This window comes from Acomys minous (assembly GCF_964271855.1).
Source record: "Acomys minous genome assembly, chromosome: 1".
NCBI lineage: Eukaryota > Metazoa > Chordata > Mammalia > Rodentia > Muridae > Acomys > Acomys minous.
The window spans coordinates 2,902,579-2,920,367 of record NC_140483.1 but is presented as its reverse complement, the minus strand read 5'-3'; the positions used below and the strand labels follow the sequence as shown (position 1 = coordinate 2,920,367).

At 48.6% G+C, this 17,789-nt stretch overlaps 1 protein-coding gene across 2 annotated transcripts in view; it reads right to left on the bottom strand.

Annotated features, from left to right (window-relative positions):
• Positions 1-17,789, bottom strand: part of HHAT (hedgehog acyltransferase) — a 252,165-nt gene that overhangs the window by 218,496 nt on the left and 15,880 nt on the right. For both annotated transcript variants that reach the window (XM_084794948.1, XM_084794947.1), the window contains exons 2-3: positions 12,215-12,341; positions 7,505-7,572 (exon numbers count right to left, since the gene is read on the bottom strand). In XM_084794948.1, coding sequence (XP_084651074.1) covers positions 7,505-7,572; positions 12,215-12,305 — 159 coding nt within the window. In that variant the 5' untranslated portion in view covers positions 12,306-12,341. The remainder of the gene's footprint in view (positions 1-7,504; positions 7,573-12,214; positions 12,342-17,789) is intronic.

Below are 17,789 nucleotides of genomic sequence, written 5' to 3'. Positions count from 1 at the left end.
CTATAATGTGATCTGGTGCCTTCTTCTTCTTGCATGCAGGTGCACATGCATGCAGAATACTGTATAAATAAATAATATCTCTGGTGCCCCATATTTGACTACGTCCTCTGGAAAAGGAGGCCTGGTGGCACTCAGAGGAAGGACAGCAAGCTACCAAGAAGAGACTTGATACCCTATGAGCATATACAGGGGGAGGAAGTCCCCCTCAGTCACAGTCATAGGGAAGGGGAGTAGGGGGAAAGTGGGAGGGAGGGAGGAATGGGAGGATACAAGGGATGGGCTAACAACTGAGATGCAATATAAATAAATTAATAAAATATATTTAAAAATAAAATAAATAATACATAAAAAGCCAGGCGTGGTGGTGCACGCCTTTAATCCCAGCACTCGGGAGGCAGAGGCAGGTGGATCATTGTGTGTTCAAGGCCAGCCTGGTCTACAAAGTGAGTCCAGGATGGCCAAGGCTACACAGAGAAACTCTGTCTCAAAAAACCAAAAAAAAAAAAAAAAAAGAAAGAAAGAAAATACATAAATAAATAAATCTTTTTTAAAGAGTTATTGATGAGGTTAGACCTTTTGCCCTGAGTTTGAGGGTTCTATGCCATTTACCTATGAGAGATCCTAAACGCTGGAACTGGTTTTGTTTTTTTGTTGTTGTTGTTTGTTTTTTGTTTTGTTTTTTCTTGTAAATAAATGTTTTCTGAACTGGGTGTAGTAGCGAATGCCCACAGTTACAGCACTTCAGAAGTCAATGCTGAGACCCAATGCTGAGGTCATCCTCAGCTACATGGTGAGTTGCAGGCACTCGTAGGCTACAGGAGCCCCGTCTCAAAAAGACAACATCAGGTGAGATGGCTCAGTGAGAAAAGGTGTTTGCCCAGCCTGGTGATCTGAATGAATCCACGGGGACCCATAAGACAGGAGAGAACCAGATCCTGCAAGTTGTCCTCTGACCTCTGTGCAGGGAATGTATGTGCACGCACGCACGCACGCACACACATGTAAATAAATAAATTTAAGTTGTCTCTTGAAAGAATTTGCAGCAGATGACTGTGATTTTGTTGACTGGGTTTTTTGCCGGCAGCACAGGGTTCTAGCCATACCTGCTGTGTGCTGTGTGCTAGTCCCATCTCCACTCCAGCCCTCCATAGCACGACTCCACACTTTAAGTTAAAAGGTGGAGAACTACATTTCCCAGAACGCCTTGCTGCTCACATGTCTGTCACTGACTTGTTTTCTGGTGAAGATGGAGGAACGTAATGAGAATTCTGAGACTCTTCTGGAAGAAGGGTGGCAGAGGCCCTGCACTGGACACTACAGGGTCCATCACCTGAGGTGTGCAGCTTCCCAACAGGCTGCCTTTCACTAGTGTGTCCACAGCATGGGGTTCTAAGTGGAAGCTGCCACATGCAGCAAGGTCACCTCCACTTACAAATCATCAGGCAAGACCACAAAGGGGACGAGTCCCACAGGAAGTCTGCACAGAAGACGTGTGCTTGCTAGGGGAACTGGGGCTCAGTTACTGGAAGGCATTCTCTTGACAGCTCTGCTATTTCTAAAATGATTCAAACTAGATCGTTTTAGTGCTCACAGCTTCCAGAGTCAACAGTCACGCCCTCCCTGAGACAAGATGCTCTCCCCAATAACAAACACTGAGCCGCCTTCTTTACGACACTCTGCTGAACCACCTGTGCTACCCACACAGGTGAAGAGGAGCTCCATGCTGATCGACCTCACTGCCACAGCCTGCCCGGATGGTTCAGGGTTGACAGCCAAGGAGGATTCACTGGCTCTGATGGTAAGCAGCTGGCTGTGCAAACATTATGTCCTGACTTTGATCCCCAGAACCCACCTTAAACACACACACACACACACACAGACACACACACACACACACACACACACACACACACACACACACACAGGCACGCTGGGCAATGGTAGTGCTGGAGGCAGAGGCTAGTGAGGTCTGAGCTCAAGGCCAGCCAGCTCTACAGAGCAAGTTCCAGGTCAGCCTCCACAGGCATGTGCATACCATGTGCACACTCAAATACACAAAAGAGGTAGTAATTAAATCTGGAGGACCTAACTGCCTTTCAACCCACCTAAGGCCCCGCCCACCTCTGGTTACAGCTTTCCCACCAAGCCCCCAGTTAAACCAGCCACACACACGCGTGGTCTAGACTAACATGGACAGATTTGCTCCCCGCTTGGTGGGCTCCCTTTATTCCTAAAGCCGGCAGAGAGGGGGTCTGTATTGGTAACTGTGGTGAAATCTCTAAGGCTGAGTGCTTTATAAAGAAAAGACATTTATTTAGCACCTAGCTTGGAGCCTCAGGGTCCTGGCACCGACTCTCATAAAGCTCCTGGTAAGATGGCGGGAGCGTGTGTGACCAGGGAGACCACAGGACAACACTTATGTTGGAGAGACAGATCCTAGGCCTAGCTACGCCCTTCAGAGGGCGACCCTGTCCCCTGTCCTAGTTTTCTGCTGTTGCGATGACCAAGGGAAGGAACGGGTTTATTTCATCTTCTAGGTTATATTCTGATGTCAAGAGAAACCATGCTCCCGGCAGAAGCCTGAAGCAGAGACCAGGCTCACAGTTAGCTAGGTTTCTTACACAGCCCGGGCCCACAGTGGGCAGGACATTCCTCCACAATTAGCAACCAAGAAAATGGCCTACACATCTAGGTAACCTCCGAGCCAAGAATCCTCTCATACAACTCTGAGCTGCGTCGAGCCGGCACCTAAAAAGCATCAGTCACTTTCTATAATACATGTGTGGCTGCTCCGCTTTCACATGCGTCAGCCAGAAGAGAGTGTTGGATGGCCCAGAAGTGGAGCAGTAAATGATTGTGAGCCACCATGTGGGTGCTGGGGCTCGATCCGGAAAAGCAGCCGGTGCTCTGAGCGGCTGAGCCAGCTCTCCAGGCCCAAAGCTCACTCTGCCCGGCTTCCCCATTGATACAGTAAGAGCCAGGCTTTCAACACCCTCCAGGCATATCGAAAGCATACCAGAATCAAATGTCTAAAAAGAAATACTAAATTCCAGCACACATGCACACACACACCAGGGAAAGCACTCACCATGTTTTCTCTAAGGCATTTGGAGAACAGACTTGTTAAGTCACAAATGAGGCCAATATAAAAGTTGGGACCCGACTTACATAATTCAAGAGAGCTGTGGTGGTGACGGTTCAGGCAAGAGGCTCAGAAGGGTACCCTCAGCTACAAGGCCAGCCTGGGCTACATGATATCCAGTCTCAAAACAACAAAAACAACAACAAACCAACAAAGCAAAAAACCACAATAGAATGACTGCAGACCAAATTGCACAGACTCATGACTCTCTTAGAAAGTGCGCTACTGTTTATACACCTCATAGTGCTAGCTCTCCAAAATGCCAAAGAGACAGCGCCTGTCCCTATAATGTGGAAAAAATTAGCACCTCACCCTTTGGGGGTCACGCCTCTCACTCGGGCGCTTATGTTTTGAGAATCTGGCTTCTGCTCAGAAAGTCATCCTTCCTTCACAAAAGTGAGTTTAAAATCCCATGTGGTGGCACATGCTTGCAATTACAGGACTTGGGAGGCTGAGGCAGGAGGACTATCGTGAGCTTGAGACCAGCCTGGTCTGGAGAGTGACTTTGTGTGTTTGAGTTCAGCCTGGGCGATGTAGTTAGATACAGTCTCAAAGTGGCTGCTACGCCCGGGCAGCAGTTACACCATCACGTGGCACCCGCTGCGCGGCCTGCCGATCTGACTGCTGTCGAGTTCCTGGTTTTACAGTTCACTACAGTGATGCAAATTCCCCAGTAAGCTTTGTTATTGTTGCAATTTCCTGTAGGTGTATAATTATTTCAAAATAATTGGGTTTCATAGAAAAGAAACGGATATCATAAAGTCCCCCATAAACAAAGAACACAAGCAAGTTTCTGTGACTGAACCAATAAACCCAGCCGAGCTCCGCTCTGCCCCCTAACGGCGGCCACGTGATGTGCCGTGAACCAGGTATCTGTGGCTTCCCAAAGCCCCGGGAGTCACACGTCTCATTTGCATACCCATAATTCCTTTCATGTACTATAATCTTTAAAGTTTAAAATATATTTATGTTTATATATTACACTCAACATTTACAGCGAAAAGAACTTTGTAGATGTGCTTATTATACAAGGTGGTGGGCAGCTCCTGGGACTGAAAAATCACCATCGATGAACCAGGAGCTGCGGTTACTAGTGGACAGAGCTGAGGCCCCTCCCTACACGCTCTGGTTTCTCTTCAGATCGAATAAATCTTTCGCCTTTTACTAAAGATTTCCGTGGAGAGGAACAACTAAGAGTTTTTGCAAATTTTTTGAGGCCTTGCTTTCTGCAAGGCTGATATTATGGTCTTAAAGGCAGATGGTTTGGTGGTGCTGACCTTGGTACAACTGGCTTAGTGTTGCTAACCGTTTCTGCTCCCAGGACTCTGGGAGGCTGAGGCAGTTACGTCCCGGCAGCTTTTGTCATCACACGGAAGGTGGCCTGGCCAGTCCTCCCTTACAACTTCCATCTGGTCATACCACCGGTCTCCCACTTAACCTGACTTTCCAGCAGGAGCTTGTCAACTGCCTGGTAAGAGGTAATATCAGTTTTGAAACTCTGACAAGGGGCTGATGAGATGGCTCTGCAGACAAGAGCCCTGTCTGCTCTTCCAGAGGTCCTGAGTTCCATCCCCAGCACCCACATGGCCGCTCACAACTGATGCTGTCTTCTGGCATGCAGGTGCCATGTAGATAGAGCACTCATACGTGAAATTAATCAATAACATCTCAAAGAAAAAGAACGCTGACAACTGGCACTTTTACAGAAGGTGCTGAGAGAAAGACCCACTCTGCCTTGGTCAGCACCAGCCCCTCCTCCACGGAGGACACTACGGCTCCTCTGTGGACCTGTGTATGTAAATACACTTTGAGGAGGCCCTGAAGATTGTTTCTGACACTGGATGTGACCATATGAGGGACCCTACCCAAAACCATCCCAGAGACAGCTGCAGTTACGATGACACAGAAAATAGAAATATTTTGCGAATATAAAGAGTGGCATTCAAAAAGAAGTGGCTAATACAGTTACTAAGAATAAAGCCTACAGGTCTTCTGAGCTTCAAAAAATAAAGGGGGGGGTCCTAAGGTGTCACTCACACTTTCTTTGGTCTGTGCTGCTTTGCGTAAGAAAAATAAGTTTAAAATAAGTTTAACTTTGATACATTGGTATAGAATTCAAATTTAAGATTATTCTCTTCACACATTATATATATTATATATATATATATATATATCCTCTAATATGAGGTACTGAACCCATACAACTCACGTAGAAATACAAGGTTGACCTCCAATACTTTGAAAGTGCTATTGCAGGCTGTTTAGGATAAGTAAGTAATATAAGTTAATTGTTAGTTGATCAAATGATAGTCATGTCATTTACTAGTCTATTTATATTACAAGAATATATTACCACTAGGTTTAACAGATAGATATGATTCTATAGATAGATAAAGTAAAGTAGTTAGATAAGGTCTTCAAAAACCTCACAGACCTACAGAATGTGGCATTTAAAGATGTTTTTATTATTTTAAAGATTGATTGACAATAAGACAGATTAACTCCTGGCAACACCCAGCCTACCTCAAATAAATAAATAAATAAATAAATAAATAAATAAATAAATAATAAAGATGAGCATCAAAGAACCTCCTTATGGAATTGGCTTCAAATATGGCAAACCAGCCACTGGGCAAAAATGTCCTCATTTCTACCACAGACAGAAGTCTGCCTAAAAAAGGGCAAACTTGGATGCAGGCAGAGTTGACAGCCAAACTCTGCCAAGACAGGGTAAGCAAGTCCTCAATAGTTCCTGCCTCACAAATATGTCTGTCAGATATACTGGACCAAAAGGCTGAAGATGATGCTCCAATGTTATAGAGAGATTTGGGTGACTGTTCAGACAGCAAACTGTCTCTGTCACTTTTTTTTTCCACTTTGGAAGCTGCTAACCTGCACTTCCTGTTTACTCATGTAATTAATTTTATTCCTTCTCAAGTCTCTGATAGGATTGAAGACCAGATAGTTTAATTTTACAATTAAGCTTAGTAGGTTAGGGGTTAAGATGTTTTTAGGTCTAGATAGATGTTTTAAGTTAATAGAGATGAGATATTATAGATATTGATCTACATTCAGAAGTTTAGATTCACCAAGATAAGAAAGATGTTTTCCTCAAGGCTGCCAAATACAAATAGCCAAAACATTATGAATGTAACATTTCTATAATTCCTGATTGTTTTGTGGTTCTTCTTGCTGTATGTAGTTTATTATGTGTGTGTGTGTTTAATAATATAAATGTATATGTTAAAAAAAAGAATTAATTTTTAAAGAAAAAAACACAGTGCCTCTGTGCGGCCGGAGTGGGAGAAGGGCCAGGCAGCCTAGTGATTCAGGACAGGTGGGTAGAACCACCTGGACATGAGTGTCCCCAAGCACGTGTCAGGAAGTAGGGAATTCAGAAGGTGCTCCAAACCAGGCCATGAGAGCAGCCAGCCTCAGGAGGGGAACACTACACACCCAGCACAAAGGTAAAGAAGTGCCTGGTGCCATTAACACTCAGACCCTGAAAACAGAAAGATGAGCACTCCACTCAGAAGCAGCTTGACCTGAATCCCACCACCAGCTGGCCTGGAGCCTCCCCCCATCCAAGTCGACACTGACCACTGTCATGGAGTCCTGGTCACTGATGGGAATGAAGAAATTGTGGCAGTTTGAATAAGAATGGCCCCCATACCTCACGCATTTGGAAGCTTAGTCACCAGGCAGGGAGTGGCATTGTTTGAAAGGATTAAAAGGATTAGGAGGTCTGGCCTTGTTGAAGGAAGTGTGTCACTGGGCTGGGCTTTGAGGTTTCAAAAGTCAAGCCCAGTGTGTGTGTGTGTGTGTGTGTGTGTGTGTGTGTGTGTGTGTGTGTGTGTGTCTGTCTGTCTGTCTGTCTGTCTGTCTCTCTCTCTGTCTCTCCCCGCCCCCCCCCCACCCATGGATCAAAATGTAGAACACTGAGCTCTTGCAGCACCACGTCTGCCTGCATGCCGCCATGCTCCCCACCATGATGATAACAGACTAACCTCTGAATCTATAAGGCAGCCCCAATTCAATGTTTTCCTTTATAAAAATTGCCTTGGCCATGGCGTCTCTTCACATCCACAGAACAGTGACTAAGACAGAGGTTCTGGTGGGAGGAAGGGGGTGACCTAGCATCTCTCCAGCGGAAGGAGAGGGGTTGGTACCCAAGCACAGCTCTTCCTGAAGAGAAAGAACATGACTCAAGCCTGATGCTTTGTCCAACACAACATACTCTGGCCCCTGGACAGAAAAGGCATACCACTCCGGCTGCCATCAAGTGCTCTTCCATCCCACAAAGCAAGGTCAAACACGGGCAGCTTTTAAACATCAGGAAGCTGGTCACTCTCTACTATGTACCTTCTTCAAACCTCCAAACAGAGTATCCGTCTCCAGCTCAAATTCTTGGTCCAGTATGTCTTCATACTCTGATAAGACAAAAAACAGAACAAAACAAAACTCCATTGAGTCACATCCTAACTAAACTGGGTCTAAACAGCAGAGGCACTGAAAGACGATAAAATCTGTCCTGCAGACCCAGCAGCAGGCACAATGGCAACATCCCTGCAGTTCCTTCCTGTGTTGGGACCTGAGTCCCAGGAAACGCAAGGTAGGGCTGATGGCAAATGTCCCTCTCAACTTGGATAAAGGCCACAAAGGGAGAGAGAGCAATCACGAGAGAAAAGTGCTCAATACAGGGAGTCAGGGAAGGTCGGTGCAAGGCCCACCTGTGTCGCAACAGGCCGTGCAAAGAATGGAGTGTGGGCCCCCACAGGCGAGATGTCCCCACAGAGGCTGAGGGTTGTCACTCCTCATGGACGGCTAGCCAGTGGCAGGTTCTCAGCATCTGTTCCATATTGAGCAACTCAATTTGGCAGCTGTGAGCTTTTAGGTAATTTTAGACTGTCTAGGGGAATGGCTCATGTCTGCAATCCTAACACTTGAAAGGCTGTACAGGTACTGAATTATATGACAGGAGCTGATGAGGTGTTGTTAAAAAAAAAAAAAAAGAATCACTTCTGAACAGTAAGCACGCTTCTAGGCAGAGCAGTGCAACACAGCTACTGTGGTACACACAGCATAAGCATGCACAAACAAAGCTACGGCCCTACCTCCAAACAACCACAGCAAAAAAGGAGAAGGCGCTCCTTGTAAGGCTGAGTGTCCTCCACGAAGACTGAGATGTCACTCTGAGCCTCACACTCACAGCAACCCCAGCCTCATCGTCCCAGGTGCTGGGATCGCAGACGTGAGCCACCATCCAGACAGACTAAAATTAGCTAAAAGCTCACAGCTGCAAGATCATGTTGCTCAGTAAAGAACAGATGCTGAAGATGTGCTGCAAAGCAGCTGTCTGCGAGGAGCATCCATCCTCAGGACTCTGAGAGGTCACCTTGCCCGCAAGGAGCCCACACCTCACTCTTCTGTGACACAAATGCAGCTAAGCAAGTGGCTAGTACAAAAGCACAGAGGCCCCTCTGCCTGGAAGTCCTCCCATGCCACTGAAAACAGAGCCTGGGAGTCCCCACGCCAACACCACTGGGGGCCACGCCTGGAAACCCTCCACCACACATATGGCTGTTGACAAGGCCTGAGTGCCCCCTATGCCACTGGGGACCTGCAGCCAAGACAGCTCTCTCTGCTAAGGCCCAGTTCCGTTTCCCAAAACAGCCTGCGGACGATAGAAATAGATAGCAATTTCGACCCAAGAGCCTGATTATCGGTCTGTGTTTATTCTCTCCTTTACTAAGGCAAGATTTGCCTTTTAATCACTGCCAACGAGCTGTTGTGTAAATCTTTCACTTAAAATCACTAACCTTCTACTTTCACCCTACAAATACTGGTAGTAGTTCTGGGATAGGGTCGTTAGAGGTCATTAGACACACACACACACACACACACACACACACACACACACGCACACTGCTGTTTTTGTGCATTTGGAAAAACTCCAATCAACTCCCACTGAGCCTTATTTCCCTAAGAGTGGACTGTGGCAATGAATGAAAACATGGAAGGAAACAGAAAGATGGGCTGCAACACCCGAATAACCACAGCGGCATGTCCAGGCCTACAGTGTCCCTCAGTGCACAGTGGACAACTCCAGTGCGGTGTGTCCAGGCCTACAGTGTCCCTCAGTGCGCAGTGGACAACTCCAGTGCGGTGTGTCCAGGCCTACAGTGTCCCTCAGTGCGCAGTGGACAACTCCAGTGTGGTGTGTCCAGGCCTACAGTGTCCCTCAGTGCGCAGTGGACAACTCTATTGCAGTGTGTCCAGGCAATGGGATGCTATCCACTCCTCACAAGAAGTGGGCTGTAACCTAACAAGCACAAACGCCCAGCCTGCATAAACTGGGCACGGTAGCCCACTCTTCTAATCCCAACACACAGGAGGTGGAGGCAGGAGGATCAGAAGTTCAAGGTCATCCTCAGCTTCTTAAAAAGCTCAAAGACAGCCTAATGCTACACAAGACCTGTCCCCAAAAGGAGGGAGGGAAAGAATTGAGCTGATGAGCTGTGAAAATCAGTCCCTTTGATGCGTCTCCCTAGCGCTAACAAGATTCTGTACTATGAAACTCCAGTTATATGACATTTTAGGGAAAGCAAACCATGGTGACTGAAAAAAAGACCAGGGGTTTGTGGGTAAGAGGAAAGATGAGTTGTCAGCAAAGAGCATTTTGAGGGTACAATCTCTAATGAGAGACATCTGTCACTAAGCCTTCTCAAATCTACAAAGTGTACAAGAGCTGGGTTGGAGCTCTGATGTAAACTGAGGCCAACAATGCTGCGCTCAGCAGATCAACAGGACAAATGCACCCCGAGGTACTGGACACTGACAGGAAGCGGACACACTGGACCTCAGGCATGGGGAAGCCGCTGCGAGCTGCTCAGCTTTACCATGGACCGAAAACTACAACGAAACTAAAACCTCCCCACAGGGGAAAAACTTCACATAAGAACGAGTTATGAAAAAACGGCAGTTATTATTTTTAAATCACAAAACTCCCAGAAACCTTTTTATGTAGCAAAAGACAAGCGAGACAGCCATCTATGGAAGAGACTAACTTGCTGATAAAACGCAGTCTCCTAGGGAAGCTACTGACAGAAATCTATGCTTGCTTTCTCCCACCTAGTGCCTTGGTGTGCTGGATAAATGGCGGCCCACCAAGACAACCCCTCCAGGGTTCTCTCCCGGCCTGTGTGGCGTCAGGACCAGCGCTAGTGGATGCTAGTTAACAAATATGGTAGAAGCAACTTTGAGGTCATGCTTTAGAAAGAGCAGGTAGCTCTCCCTTTCTCCTTCATCTTCCTGCTGGTCCAGCTGGGGCAGAGAGCTCGCAGGAGGCGGGGCCACTTCTTAGCACCTCAGGCAGTGGCGGGGAGAACGGGCATCTCATGCTGGCTAGCCTCCATGTAACCCCAGGAGGGGCCCAGTCATCAAGCCTGCCTTCTGAGCAATGCTCCATCTCTCTGTGCTGCGCTAACGAGTCAGTGAGACAAAAGGGAAGACCCAGAGTGAAGCCAGACACACAGCGCCTTCCACGCTGTCTCTGGAAGCTCAAGGCTGCAGGAAAGAGTGAAGCAACATGACTGGTCTCCACCAATGAGCAGTCCTCAACTCCATGGAGGACAGACAGCAAAATTAAACCTGGAGAGGTACAGAGATGGCCTATGCTGCCCACAACCTATTTGTCACTGTATTTTTATGCCCTGGGATTGAACCCGGGGCCTGATGATGCTGAGCATACCACTGAGCTACTGCCCAATCCCCTGTGTTTGCCATCCCAAGTTCCACATCAGCTTTCCTCACACCCCCCCTCGGCTTTCCAGGAAAAGCCTAGAGGCTGGAGAGATGGCTCCATGCTTAAGAGCACTGGCTGTTCTTCCAGATGACCTGGGCTTGGTTCTCAGAACCAACATGGCAGCTCACAACTGTCTGTAAGTCCAGTTCCACGGGATCCAACACTTTTCTGGCATCTGTGGGTACCAAGCATGTCATGCAAGCAAAACACTCATACATGATATATATATATATATATATATATATATATATATATATATATATATATATATATATATATATATATATATATATAAAGACAAGCTCAAATATATCCTAGTGGACTTTTAACAACTATCACACTCCTACACCCGTTCTCAGCACAAGGTCAGGTCTCCCTGGGCCCCGTCATACTTGTCCTAGTTCTGCTGCGTGAGCTGTGGCTCTCTGACCATGCTGTGTTCTCTCACATCCCAGTGGCAGGAAACGAGCTTGTCTAAAGCCTGCGGCCCTACCTCTGCCCACTGGTTCTCAGCCATCTTTGCTACTTGGCTAGCTCCTAATCTGCCTTTTAAAATTATATTCGCCATCATCATCACCGTTTGTACTGCACACACAAGTGCATCGTGGCGTGCATAGGGAGGCCAGGAAACAACTTTCAGAAGTCAGTTCTCTCCTTCCACTTTTGTGTGAGTTCTGGGAGCCAAACCCAGGTGATCAGCCATGCCAGGCGAGCGCCCTTGCCTACTGAGCTGTCCCCAAGCCTAGCCCAGCTCCACTTCCTCTTAAAGACCAGTTCATCAGCCCCCTGTGGTGGCTCCCCCTGTAATCCCAGCTACTCAGAAAGCAGGAAATCCTGGAAGGTGAGCCGTGCAGCACAGTATGATGAAACAAACAAAGAAAGAAAGAAAGAAAAAGAAGAAACAGAAGGCGTGTGAGTGGCTAACACCTCCAGACTGCTTGTGTGAAATAAGCCTGAAAATGTTGAAAGGAAACAGAAATTTACAAATTCCCTTCATGGCCTCAAGAAAAATTGAGCCAAATGTTCCTACTGTTGTCGGTGGCTGGGGACACTGCTCAGGGGCAGGTCATGTGCTCAGAGCCTATGGCTCGTGAAAAAGACCAGGAGAGGCGATCCTGGGCTAACGCCATGGATTCAAACTGCACATATGTGGGAAACAGAGCTGAGCATGAGCCACGTTGCCATGGCAATGTCCTCTTGTAGTTTCCATCTCAGACACTCCCACCGCTTCTTCCTTGTTACGTCATCAGAAAATCCTAGCATCTTACCCCTGGAGACTTTGTAAACTTCGTAGAAGGAGCGGAAGTGGAAGCCCAGGGAAACAAAGAGGCAGAGAGCCAGTTCCCACCGGGGCAGCATGGCTGGAGTCAGGAGGCCCAGTGTGGCGTGCAGAGTCTAGGAGAGAAACAGACAAAATGTCACTGAGGTGACTGCACATTGGCCTCTTGATGTCAATGGAGTTAGCTGGCATTCCTAAGGATTTAGGATGTGTGTCATGGTGTACAGCAAATTAAATGGTGCAATTTCTTAAGTTCAAGCAAACATTCAACCACAAACTCTGTTCCCAGTGACCTTACCACTTCCTACATCCAACACACGTGTGCACACGCACGTGCGCATGCACACACACACACACACACATATACACCTGCATGCACACTCCTCACTTGCCTAGGTCTTTCCCTTTTCTTGTGTGTGGCACACCTATTTCCACCTATGAAAAACAAGCACCATGGTTTCCTTTTTAAAAAATATTCATTTATTTATTATGTATACAGTGCTCTGTCTGCATGTACACCTGCATGCCAGAAGAAGGCATCAGATCACATTATAGACGGTTGGGAGCCACCATGTGGTAGCTAGGAATTGAACTCAGGACCTCTGGAGGAGCAGGCAGTGCCCTTAACCGCTGAGCCATCTCTCCAGCCCCAAGAACCATGATTTTCTAAGGCCCGAGCACTAAACTATTTGCCTGGGATGTGGCAGTCAGGGGAGGCCATGCTGTCCTTGAATGCCCATGCCCATGAGAGCTGGAGTACGGGCGAAGCACAGACGGTCTCCGCCTTCCCCTGCCCTTCCTCCTCCTCCTCCTCCTCCTCCTCCTCCTCCTCCTCCTCTTCCCTTCCTTGCTTCCCCTGCACATAGTCAGCCTCCTTTCTCACAAAGGAACTGGATTTTTATCTGGACACATAAACACTGAATTCCGCACAGGACGCCAGGCGTACCCCCCCACCCCGTCATGAGAGGAGCATGCGGCTGTGGGCAGCCTCTTGTTTCCCACCCTTTCATGCTGACCAGAGTTGGCACATCCCCTCCAACGATGAGGTGAAAGCTACATGGACAACAATGCAGGAAGCACCCCAAATCCCTGACTCCTCAGACCACCTCACCCCAAAGCTGCCTGGACCACACCGAGCTAAACTGTTCATTATAAGAAACAAACACACTCGGTACCATGCCTCACTGGTCCAGCCCTCTCTGTCAAGGCAGCTACATCTACATTGCAGGGAACAGAAAGCTGGGTCCTAAATTCTGCAAATTGAACGACCCCACATGTCCCCAAGCAACAAAGCATTAACTAAATTTAAGCACTTTTATGCAAACATCTTAAACATATGTCAGGGCAGATGCCAGATTAAATGGTGCAAAATCTTAAGTTCAAGCAAACCTTTCTAATCAGGAACAGTAATGCCGGAACCAGAATTCCATTCTCCCATTGTTTCCCCGGTGGCCAGTGATATAGGGAGGACAGAAGAGGGAAGCTTTTTACAGATGAGCAGCGTGGTAATGCCTCACTGCTGGGAAGAACTGAGCCGGGGCTCAGGGAAAGCACCCCACCACTGCACACATTTGTGGGGTCTGAGACGGTCACATCACGGAAGCAGTTGGTAAAACTGTAGTGACCAGGTACTGGGGTTGGTGATCCAAAAGTCCCCATTCGGTCACGTGGGATAAGAAGGTTCTGGAGACTCACTATGCAGGGCTGACTTGTCCCAGAGCATCTCTTAGACAGTCCTCCCAGGAGAAAGAGCTGAAAGTGTGCAAGCTGAGGCAGTGTGGCTTGCCTGGATTTAGTACGGAGGATACGCACATCAAAACAGCACACTGTACATCAAATAGACATGATTTCGCAAATTGAAATGTACTACTGTGTCCTAGCTCAGGCCCAGGTTGGCCCCTGCTTCGTCCTGCCACCAAGGCCAGCCCAGGCAGGCCAGTACACAGAATCCCTTTTCCTCAGAACCGGCAACCTACAGAGTCCTTGCAGACTTCCAAGAGACAGGAAGAGGAGGAATCTGGGCCTTCATACACTGGGAGGACAGAGGCCGGGGTCCCTCCACCCCGCACCCCACGCGCATGAGCGAGACCTTGCCCGGGAAGGGTGGTCTGGTTTCTCCTGTGAGAGACAGCTCCTGCTCTCCTGAGGACGCGGATTTCATGCATTTCTCCTCGCTCTGCTCCTGCCATCTCCGAGAACAAGTTTCTGGAATTCTGCAGGAACAGAGAGGCCATTTTTCCTGGAGCGGAAGGGAATTTTCTGTTGGTATCTTTGCATATCTCCTGTCACAGAAGACTGAGGTTGCCGTCTCTGCCTCATCTCACGAAGAATCCTGTAGTTGTAAAGTACGCCTAAAGTGCTTCTGTAATTTGAACATAATAGCCTTGTGTGCTGCGGAAATTTCCAGAAGCCCTACTTTTTTAATGATTCCTCTATCTCGAGTGACGCCTCTGCATGAAGGTTTACCCTGGAGGACTTGAACTTACAGCATCTCTTTTTGCTGAAGTCTTAGCTGCATTATACATGGGGTGCATATGTGCGATAATACGCAGTATTAATAATTATCAGAGAAGCATAGGACTGTCTCCTCCAACCAACGCCTGGCCCAGCCTGAGACCCACCCATGGGAGAGAGCCAACCCCTGACACTACTAACGATGCTCTGCTACGCTTGTAGACAGCAGCCTAGCATAGCTGTCCTCTGAGAGGTTCCACCCAGCAGCAGATTAAATAGATGCTGAAACTCACAGTCAAACAGGGAGAGTGCAGGGAGCCTTTGGAAGAGTAGGGAGAAGGACAGAGGGCCTGGAGGGGACGGGAGCTCCACAGGAAGACCAACAGAGCCAGCTAACCTGGGCCCAGTGGGGCTTGTGGCGACTGAAGCACAAATCAAGGGCCATGCACGGACTGGCCCTGGCCCCCTACACAGACGTGGCCGATGGGCAGCTTGGTCTTCATGTGGGTCCCTAGTACGTGGAGACAGGGTTCTCTCTGACATGGACTCTGATGCCTGCTTTTATATCATGTCGCCCTAGCAGGACTGCCTTACCTGGCCTCAGTGGAAGACGATGCTCTCAGTCCTGATGTGACTTGATGCTGGGGGTAGGTTGGCAGGCAAGGAGTGGGGGGACTCCCCTTTTCTGAGGAGTAGGAAAGGGGGATAGGAGGAAGAGGGAGGGAGTGTGGGACAGGGAGGAGAGGAAGGAGGGGGTTACGACCAGGTTGTAAAGTGAATAAACAAACAAACAAACAAATATCTAAGGATGTGTTTTTGTTTTAATGCCAGATGTAGGGATATGGGGCTGCTTTAGATTGTCCACAGCGGCAGACTATCTGCCTCCTGCAGAGTGTGGTCTATACCAGCTTATAACAGCTGGCTCAGAGAGGGGCGTGGTACCCAAAAGAGAGGAAGAATGCTTCAAGGAGACTGGCACTGAGATTGAGATCTTCAGGTGACCTTAATCAGCCAGAACTAAGTTTAGCCTTCTCTCTCTCTCTTACCTGGGGTCGGGGGTTGGAAGAGAGGTAAAGGCATAAGGAAACCCAAATAAAATAGAGCTAAAAGCCGGGCGTGGTGGCACACGCCTTTAATCCCAGCACTCGGGAGGCAGAGGCAGGCGGATCGCTGTGAGTTCAAGGCCAGCCTGGTCTACAAAGTGAGTCCAGGATGGCCAAGGCTACACAGAGAAACCCTGTCTCGAAAAACCAAAAAAAAAAAAAAAAAAAAAATAGTGCTCATACCTCTTCTCTTCTCATCCTATAGGAATTGTGCTTGGATGCCTTCTCAAAGCCACAAAGTCTATATGGACAGTCACAGGCCCTTCTTAGCTTGCCAGCCCATTTATCACGGTCTTATGATTCAGGAGGACCACAGACACACTCACAGAAGTGGTCATGTGCACGCCCCCCAACACACACACACACACACACACATGCATTTCTTTTGCTGTTCATTTGTACTATACACCAAGAAAGGCAGAGTAAAGGATTCAATGACATCACACTGTCAAAGAAAGTGAAAGATATACATCTATGAATCTAACTAGATATTCTTAATGGCCAAGCCCTTTATAGTTCCCTAAAACATCCCCTCACAACGCCCAAGTTTCTATATTTCATACTCTAAACAGCATGTTCATCAGGAGCCAGAAAGGTTCTCACTCAAGCATGCCTGTAACAGCTCTTGTTTTTTTTGGGGGGGGGGGGCACAGATTTAGCCCTACAGCAACACAGTCCACGAGGTGGGCAGGTGGGCAACGGCCAAAATCTAGTAACAGTCACAGCACCCCCTCTTAAGGAGCCAGTATACGGAGCACCTGATGACCAAGTGGGGGTGCAGGGATGGCTGGGGGTGCAGGGATGGCTGGGGGTGCAGGGATCTCTGGGGGTGCAGGGATGGCTGGAATGGATGGATCTCTGGGGGTGCAGGGATCTCTGGGGGTGCAGGGATGGCTGGGGGTGCAGGGATCTCTGGGGGTGCAGGGATCTCTAGGGGTGCAGGGATGGCTGGAATGGATGGATCTCTGGGGGTGCAGGGATGGCTGGAATGGATGGATCTCTGGGGGTGCAGGGATGGCTGGGGGTGCAGGGATCTCTGGGGGTGCAGGGATCTCTGGGGGTGCAGGGATCTCTGGGGGTGCAGGGATCTCTAGGGGTGCAGGGATGGCTGGAATGGATGGATCTCTGGGGGTGCAGGGATGGCTGGGGGTGCAGGGATCTCTGGGGGTGCAGGGATCTCTGGGGGTGCAGGGATCTCTGGGGGTGCAGGGATCTCTGGGGGTGCAGGGATGGCTGGGGGTGCAGGGATCTCTGGGGGTGCAGGGATCTCTGGGGGTGCAGGGATCTCTGGGGGTGCAGGGATGGCTGGAATGGATGGATCTCTGGGGGTGCAGGGATGTTTAGGGGTGCAGGGATGGCTGGGGGTACAGGGATGGCTGGGGGTACAGGGATCTCTAGGGGTGCAGGGATCTCTAGGGGTGCAGGGATGGCTGGAATGGATGGATCTCTGGGGGTGCAGGGATGTTTGGGGGTGCCTGAGACTGGTAACAAAGCAGCAGAGGCTCCTGCACAAATGACTTAGTTTGCAGTTAATTTCCTAAAGAGACCTGAGGCTTCTGAGCTAGTGCATGTCTGTGCTGATTAATACTGATTATCAATTTGACCAGTTCTACAACCACCCAGGGACAAGGCCCCAGGCACACCGGGGGAGAGTATCGATATTAGTTTAGCCTCTGACCACGCCAATTCAAATTACCTAGATTGGATTTCCTCTGACCATGCCTTTCAGGGATTGTTTTGTTTAGGTTAAGTGAGCTAAGAACACCTACTGTTAAAAATGGGGGTGAGGTAAGCCATTCCCTGAGCTTAGGCACTGAACTACAGAGGTGAGCTGGGCTGAGCACCAGCATTCAAGCCTCATGTTCCGGGTGCCATGATTTCTCCAGTATGATAGGCAGTGCCCTCAAACTCTGAGCCGAAATACACCGTCTTCCTTAAATTGCTTGTTGGAGTATTTTCACACCCACAGGAAAAGTAACAACCTGCACCTGCATTGCTGGACGTGCA